The 9421-nt window shown below is 33.3% G+C and overlaps 1 protein-coding gene across 1 annotated transcript in view; it reads left to right on the top strand.

The window, feature by feature from the left end:
- Nucleotides 1–2600: 2600 nt before the first annotated feature.
- The window catches only part of LOC149806693 (ribosome production factor 1-like), a 32897-nt gene continuing 26076 nt past the window's right edge, over nt 2601–9421 (top strand). Inside the window, exon 1 of the mRNA XM_089956660.1 lies at nt 2601–2760. Coding sequence (XP_089812786.1) covers nt 2623–2760 — 138 coding nt within the window. The 5' untranslated portion in view covers nt 2601–2622. The remainder of the gene's footprint in view (nt 2761–9421) is intronic.

Genomic DNA, 9421 nt, shown 5'->3' with positions numbered 1-9421 from the left:
ATTTACATGTCAATGCCACATAGAAGTATTGGAAAAAGAGAAGTGCACAAAGATGGTGCAGAGATGTTATACTGGAAAATATTTACTGTTGATGCAAAATTTATACAAATAAATATATAATAATTTGAAATGATTGCTTTGTCTATGTGGTGATTAAACTTTTTCTTTCAATAATTCAATATTTTGACATACGGAAATTACTTCTACTCTCCCTGCTTCTTACTGACCATGAAATGTCCTCATGTAAATAACTAAAAATATTTAGTTATGGAAAGCCAGGGCAAAGATGGTACAATACTGGAAAATATTTATTGTTCACATCAAATTCCTGTAAATATTTATAAGAATTGGAAATGTTTGCTTTGTATATATATTGATTGTTCTTTTCTTTTAATAATTAAATATTTGACATGTGAAAATAACTAATACTCTCCCTTTTTCCTATTGACCGTGAAATGTCCTCATGCAACTTTCCAAAAATGTATAAATATGGTAAGGTTGGAAAACAGAGTAATATGTGCAAAGACATGCAAAGATGGTACATAGACATTATAGACTTACAATACTGAAGAATATTGACTGTTGATACAAAATTGATATAAATAAATATATATGAACTAGATATGTTTGCTTTGTATATGTTGATTGTTCTTTCTTTAAATAATTAAATATTTTGACACATGGAAGCTGAATTTTCTTTAACTTAAGTTGTTACTTCTACTCTCTCTCTCTCTCTCTCTCTCTCTCTCTCTCTCTCATGCATACACACACACACACACACACACACACAATTACCATGAAATGCCCTCATGTAATTTCTAAAAATTGTTACAACACCATGATTTTAAACTATGTAAAAGAAAGAAAGAGAAACCAATAAGTTTAGTAAAATCAACAAATAATTTATTTCTCTAAGTTACAAAGTGGAAATTTAAGAGACACTTAAATTATTATGAATTAAATCAAAAAAAACATAAATGTACCAATAGTCTTGCATGTAATCCAGGATACGTTTGAATGAGTTCTCAATAATCCCAAAATTGTTTCATTGTCCAAAAAGTAAATAGAACTTTGTAATTCCAGTGAATAATGTTTGAAATAAATATTTCTTCCAGAACTATATCTGAACATAACTATGAACACTGACCACAGATTTCCAAAGACTGATATTAAAATAGGAATGAAAATATGTTTATCAAAGCTCAATATGTGCACACCTCAATTGACCTATGACACTACAGAAATGGAAAATTTCGTTAAGGTTATACCTTGGACTTAAATATTAGTAAACATATTGTTTACCACTTATAAGCATGACAAATATCAGGTATGCAAATCATAATAGTCAGGTATGCAAAAACTCTACCCTCAATCATGGACAAAGATCAAGTTCACATTGTAAGTTAAATATACATAACAAAATATTTAATAACTGTTATTGTTGAGATAAGGAATAAGTCACAGAAGGAGATGACAAAGACATGCAATGATGGAAAAAGACAGGACAAATACTTAAAATATTGGAAAATATTTTACTTGAACTCTCTGCCTGTCTCTGTCCATCTTTGCATGGCTTGTCCTGTGTTTGTCCATCTTTGCAGTGTATCTAAAAATCTAGAACTATCAGCACATATTTTGCACACATATCACACATATATCTCTTTCACCATTAAATAAAAGAAGTACCAATAACAGGACATTTTTAGTTTAATAAAGTTTTAAAATGGCATTTCCTGCACATCTTTTCCCCAATACTTACCACATGTGTATTAAAAATATATGCCCCCATGGAATTGCATCATTATTAAATGAGATTTTTTAAAAAATACTGATAAGAAGATTCTATTTTTTGTTGACAAAAGACATTTTTTTATATTTACCATATATCATTACAACTCTTGAGTGCAGAGATTTGTCTTTAAAAAATAATATTATATGGACAATAAAAATGTCTATTTTTATTACTATGAAATCAAGATTCAGTATTTACCAGTATTGTTGGTTTAAAGCTTTTATGTGCTGTATTTGGGTGTCTTTACCCGTATTTACCTTGTATTTGCATGTCTTTGCCTTTGTTTACACACCTTTGCAGTGTATTGTAACTATAAAACTATCAACACATAGATTATAGACACATTTTTGTATATTTCTTATCATGAAACATTCTACCAATAACAGGAAATTTTCAGTTAAGAAGTTTTAAAACATAATTGCATGCTTCTCTTTTCCCAGTACTTACCATATGTATATTAAAAATATAAACCACCACAAAATTTACTTCATCACTAGTAAATGATAAAATATGTTACAAATAATGAGAAATAGATTCCATTTTTGTTGACATTTGGAATATTTACAATAATTCATCAGTGAGTGCAAATAAACATTAAGAAAGATTACAATAATTCATCAGTGACTGCAAATAAACATTTAGAAAGAGCAAACAAACAAATGAATAAAATGTGGACAATAACAACATTCCTATTTTTATAGAATTGTAATTAACATTCAGTATTTTCCACTATTTTGCCTGTTTAAATGTCTATGTGCCGTCTTTGCCGTGTCTTTTCGTGTCTTTGACCTGTATTAAGTAGGACCTTTCCTCTTTCACTCCAATCCAGTATGGCGACCAGACGTAACGTGACAAATGAAGAAGAACGGGAAGATGTCCAGACAATTCCAGCTCCGAATATTTCCAGGATTAAAAACAAACAGATGCGCTCAGAAGCATATAGACAAATGAAAAGGGAGAAGAAAAAGGTGTAGTTTCGCGTACCTGCAAAAGAATTATTAGAAAAGTTGTTGTGTATTATGCGTTATCTATTTCCGAGTATATTGCGAAATCAGTTTTGGCTTCTTGTAATGAGAAAATCTCAATATTTTTTTGCAAATATTTTGATTTATAATGTACTAATCTTAATAAATCGGACCGGAGAGGGATGTGCTTGAGTATTTGATCCAGTTCCTCTGACGTTAATGACGTTGTCTAAGACAGCAAAAAATGCATGTGTACAGGCTAGTCCTACAATGTAAGACATGGCACATGTTGTGTTTGTTTGAGTGCTATGTCTTACTATCCAAATAACGGCCTTGTATAGCGTGTTCCGATGTCGTTGATATCGGAATGAGTAATCAAAGTTTCAGGAACATCTCACACACTTGGCAGCCTCTATCGACACACTTGCACTAATTTATGTGTAATTAATACCGCCATGTCGGCCAATTCTGCGCGTCGGGTAATTCTGCGCAACGATACATCATTTCTATAAACGGGGGTGGTATCCTCTGTTTCCAAAATTAATATAATATTACGTGCTATTTTGGGTATAAAAAAAATCCATTTTGTATCCAGAAAGAACAATCGTATATTGATTAAGAAAAGTGATATTCATAAAGTGTACAAAAATATCCCACATTTAGACTCGAAATGCACATAAAAATGTAATTTCTAAATGGCAACGTGAAGACCCACCCCATGACCTTCTTGAACCTGTAACCTAGAAAATTTGATTTACTATGCATCTTTTAAAATAATACAAATAAATACATTATATAAAAGATGGAAATGTGTACCTTAAAACAAAACTGTATTTTAATCCAAGTTTCCAATTTTACAAGAAGTTGTCCAACACATACAAAATCTTCTGCTACCCAATGTGTCTACTTGCCGCTATAACATAAATTATCAACACATTCCTCGGCCTATAGTCTGTTTCTAAATTCTGTGGTAATTTTTCCCCATCAACAAGACGTAATCACATTAATCCTGTTCATTGTTGTTTCTCTTCCACGTAATAGCTTACTTTTCATAAAATGTTGAACTTTACTAATTTTTTTACAACATCGGTTTAGTTTGCTTAATACCTCTAGTCATTTATTTGCATTTTTGCGTTGAATTTTGTAAAACTAGCTATAAACCTGACCTAATTACTCAACTGAACTGCTGACAGAAACAGTCCAAAGTAATATGTTTCATTTCTGTAGCCCAAATGGATAAATGTGACATTTTTTCAAAGCTATGCGCAGAATAGGCCGACATATCGCGAGTAAGGAAAACAGGGTATTGGTATCCTGTGTCCAAAATTAATATTATTTTGAAAAGAATATTTTGGTGACCATTGCATTTTTTCAAATAGTAAGCATTGCTGTGTTTTATTTTTGTCAATCGCTAGAATTCCATATGCGTTTTGCATCAGTATTGGAAAAGAAAACCTTAGGTGCACAGAAGTGCCCGACAGCAGTGTATACTTACTTAATGAAAATATGATACTAGCAAATGGACGCATTTTCAAGTCCTGTTGACATACATTTGAATTTGTTGCAATGCGACAGTAGTTGAGGTATGCTGAAGTAAGTTCAGGTAGGTACATGTTGGGGATATGTTTCTTGAACTAAACAAACCGTTGCTTACAGTTCCAAAAGGCATACTATATTTTTATTTGTTTCATTAAAGAATAATGTTTCAACTTAACCGATTTTGGCATTCCCAGCATTCATCGCTTTCCAGCCAACGAAACTTGAAAACGGGTCCAATTCTTTTGTGAGAATTTGAATTCATTAGAGAAAAGATATCAGAGTAAGTAAAGTTTGGCTAAAACAGTATGACTTTACTTTGTAGAAAAGTGTCATTTTAGTTGTCAGTTGTGTGAAATATTCCTCCCAATTTGACTTTCGTAACGATGTTAGTCAACATCAAAACACACTACACAGCTCCATTAGTTAGGCTGTAAGACCTTGATGCCCACAACATAAATAACAGCAATTTTTGATCTGGGACGCAGAAAATCACTGAGGCGGGAGTCCTCCGTACGCATGTAATAGGTGTGCAGCAAAATTCAAAGACTTGCCAGTCCTGCTGCAGACACCTGCTTTGTGGGAAAATGTGTTGATCAGTTAGCTGTGCTGATACTTACAATGACAGAATTCAGTGACTGAAAGACCCCTTGATGTACATACATGATGCCATTATAAGAGTACATCAAAAAAGAACATGATGCAACAGCTGGGTGGCCAGTTCAAAGCTTGAGTGGTGGCCGGGTGGGAAAATGTACTGATATTTACAGTGATTGAATTCAGTGTCAGAAAGACCCAGAGATGTACATGTGGTCATCTATAAAAGTACATCAAATAAACAACTTTAGCTTTCGTTATTGTGTTCATTTCCAAATGTATCTGAAAAAGTAGTGCACGAGAATCAAGACATGTTGAGACTTAGACAAAATGCCATTCATAAATTTGGATAAGTATTTTGGGGTTAAACGGCAAACTTACGAAGATTGTAACAAGATTCAGAAGAGTGCTAAAGCTGCTAGAATTGATAGTTCTGATAGGACAGTAGCTAAGTGTAAGAAAGTGTGTGATGCCTAGCTTAGTGTTTGGAATAAATCTTTACTTGGATTGACAAAATTCAGTATCACTTTGATGGATGAAGAAGAGCTATTTAAGAGGTACATTGACTGACTATACTTTGAAAAAAATGCCCCTCGCCTTAGCCCGGTTAGTTCTAGTGTTTGTAGCAAAATGTATTCATCAGTAGATCAGTAGCTAGGCCAAGTTTTGATATCAATTACGTTGACAAACAAACTCCTGCCCATTCACCAGCATATGTTTTGATAGCTGATTGACCATTAACCCTTTTTCAAGTAAGGTAGCAACTATCGATTTCCTTCATGATATCCTTTGATGATAAAACATACAAACATGTTTTTTAAGATCAGAACGATCGGTGGTCTGGATATATATTAACTGCCTCTTGTACACTATTTCGTCATAAAATTAGTTTGAAACTGTAAGTGAACCAGTAGGCCTAATGGTAAATAATGGCGGACTTCGCTAAGTCTGGGATGTACCAGTTTATTAGATTGTCTGTTTTCATACATCATCGGGCAAATATTTTCAAAAAATATACAAATCATTGAAAGCAAAGCCAAGGTATTATTTTATTAAAGATTTAACTTTAAACTACAGATTATGTAGGTCAGAAACGTAGAGGACAATGCTATGTTGTGGAATTCACGAGATGCGCTTTAAGGTCTAAGCTGTTTTCTGACTTGACACGTATTTGCGAAAATACGGGGAAAAACAGCAAATCAGATACTATTTAACCATTGCCTAAAATTACTACATGGACGTAGACAAATAAATAAACCATAAATTTGCAATCCTGTCAATGGACTGTTGTAATGAAACTATATTAAAGTGAGTGATTACATTATGGAAACCTCTCCTTCTAAAAATAGATGCACTCACGTCTGTGTTGATTCTGTAGGAAAGAAGGGACTGCAACTTTTGATGTTGGGACTCCTATTTTTACCAAACTGGGAGTCCTGTACTCCTTGTTTTAAAATCCTAGCGAGATCTCTGTACATACATACATACATACATATACATATATATATATATATATATATATATATATATATATATATATATATATATATATATATATCCAGTGGAACTTCGCTATAACATGATAATTGGGGTCCACAAAATTGGATCGCGTTAATATCGGGGTCGCGTTAATGCGGGGTTATGCAGTATTTTACTTTTCTGAGAGAACAACTCATTGGCACATATACATGTATTCATGTCTACGGTTTATGATGAATAGAGTATCAACACCGTTTACTATCGTGCCGTCGTGGCATTCATATCATCTATAATGCATGGAATTCCACTGAAAAATTGCACACAGATTTACAGTATTCAATATTTTTTCCCCTAATCTTTGTATCTGAATTCAACGTCTAATATATAGCATAAACATAGTATCAATACCGTTTACTTGCTGTCTGATATCGTACTGTCAGGGCGTGAAATTAATCCATAAAATATGTAATTCCATTGCAAAATTTGCATACATATTTAAACTATTCAATCATTTTGTCACACATCATTATGTGTCTGAATTCAGTGGAAAAAATTAACAGCAAAATTAGGTTAAGAAAGACGAAGCATGTGTACGGATCATTACGTTACAGGATATATGAACAGTGTCTGTACAAATTTCATACTGCTAAAATTTTCTCATATGTGTTTCTGTGTACATTTATCCATTGCAAATTTCCAATAATTAACGCTTGTACGCCTATTCGTTTGAACGACTACAACAGAATAATTACAAATCAACACATGCTTTCAGCGTACATGTAACTTTTACCTCAGATTTTGTGAATATCGAAAGAAACGTGTGATAACTACTATACTAATCATGGCGCAAAGTGCAGAGAATGATTTGCGTTTGTGAACTTGCTTTTCCATAACAGTAAAATATTTTTATAAAAAATAGGATATTAATAACGAGTTCATAAACAAACACCATACCCATGTAAAACCCGAGAACTAAGTGCAGTAGGCCTGCATTGGTCACGAGTCACTTTTTAAAGAAAAATCTAAAGCTGAACGCCTGTACAATTTCATACCCTTTTAATTTCCAGCTGTTAAAGCGGGCATTATTTACTGGTCAACTGATTGCGTCTAATAACACCGACAAGCCCAGCAAACATGTTGGCTGCTTGCGTTTTTTGGTGTTTATTAAATTGTGAGAATCTTTTATCAACCACCGCATTGTCTGCTGATTGGTTGTGTATGCAGTTAAAGAAACACATGTCGGCTATTGTTTGAGCAACGATGGTATACAGAATTAATTGAAGACAATCACAAAGACGACTTACTGGCTTTACTCATTTCTGATAATGTTTATTTTGGCATAAGATGCCAAGCCACGATTGTATTATATTTGAGATCATAAGCGAATTCTTCCACAAAATGATCATAAATGTTTTACACACTATTTCTCTTACTTTAAAAAAAGTATTTTTTCCGGGTACGAGAAAAATACACATGTATTTAAAACTTCAGGAACCACACCACAATCATATTATATATCGTATTGTATTCAATTTCATACACGATCTCTTCCCCAAAATGATGATCAATTTTTTTGCACAAAGTGCAGAGAACGAATTGCGTTTGTGAACGTGCTTTTCCATAACGGTAAAATATTTTTATGAAAGATAGGAAATTAATAACGAGTTCATAAGCCAACCCCATGCATATGTAAAACCTGAGAACTAAGTGTAGTAGGCCTGCAAACATCACGAGTTACTTTTATATATTTTTTTTTTAAAGCCGAACACATGTACAATTTCATACCCTTTCAATTTCCAGCAAATAAAGCGGACATTATTTACTGGTCAACTGATTGCGTCTAATAAACCACCAAGCCCAGCAAACATGCTGGCGGCTTTTTTTACTGGATCAGTAATAAGTAACATTTCCGATAATGTTTATTTTTGGCATAACACTTTAAGAACCTGGTGATATTGATAAATTTCAGAAGCTACGCCACGATCGTATTATATTAAAATTTATACGTAAACTCTTCCCCCAAAATGATAATAAACGTTTTACACCCTATTTCAGGAACCACGCCACGATCATGTTAAATTGGAATCCATACGCGATCTCCTTTCCATAATGATATTAATTTATTTATACACTATTTCATGTACTTTGGGGAAAAAATATTTTTTTCATGTGCAAATATACAAAATTTTGGGAGCCACGCCACAACCGCATTATATCCGAATTCACGTTAAATCGGGGTGCTTTATAGCGGGGTTCCACTGTATATATATATATATATATATATATATATATAATTTATTTTTTCAGGTCTTAAGTTTCATGGTTTTGTAAATAAATGATTTTTTATGGGTACTTAAATTCATGGTTTTGCCTGGGCGCTTTCAACAAAGTTTCAGGATGAGGAGTCCTGGATTCTTATTTGATTACATATCTGGATTAAATTTATGTGGGGTGGCTTTGGCCCCCTGCCCCCACCCCCCAGGGCTTTGCCATGTACCATAGGCAACGCCCTTGACCCATGGCCTACTTTTCAGTATGGTGGTTTCTCTCATCCCCAACTTTCACCCATGCATTGAAAATTTATCTGCATCTGCCCTTTATAAGGTGGTGTTATTATGTCAACAGTTTTTTATACTCCAAATTCCAGAATGACTAATGTTAGTATTGTGTTTGCAGTATGCTTCCCCTTGCTTCACAAACTCAGACTCCATCAATCAGGAGTTCAGAAATTTAGTTTTGCCGGGTGTTCCTTGCTTTGCAGATGGCTCATTCTTCCCTGAATCAGTCTTGTTTGAACATTTTGCCTTTATAAATGGGTCATGTTACCACATTGCTATTAAGTTAATCAGTACAACTACTGAAATAACCATGTATTGCACTTTGTGTATGGAGTAAAATTAAACTTCAGATCACAAACTAACCAATAATCTTGAATAAAAATGGCATTAACATGTTTATTCAAGACAGGCGTAGTAATATTCTTTCAGTAAGAAGCATCTCTGATTTATCTAAATTCAGACAAACTGGATTGTTCCTCTTGTATGCTTTACCA

Source organism: Sinohyriopsis cumingii, chromosome 1, assembly GCF_028554795.1.
Source record: "Sinohyriopsis cumingii isolate HCF-2022 chromosome 1, ASM2855479v2, whole genome shotgun sequence".
NCBI classification, from domain to species: Eukaryota; Metazoa; Mollusca; class Bivalvia; order Unionida; family Unionidae; genus Sinohyriopsis; species Sinohyriopsis cumingii.
Note: the sequence above shows the minus strand (reverse complement) of the source record. Positions and strands in the feature narration are given on the sequence as shown.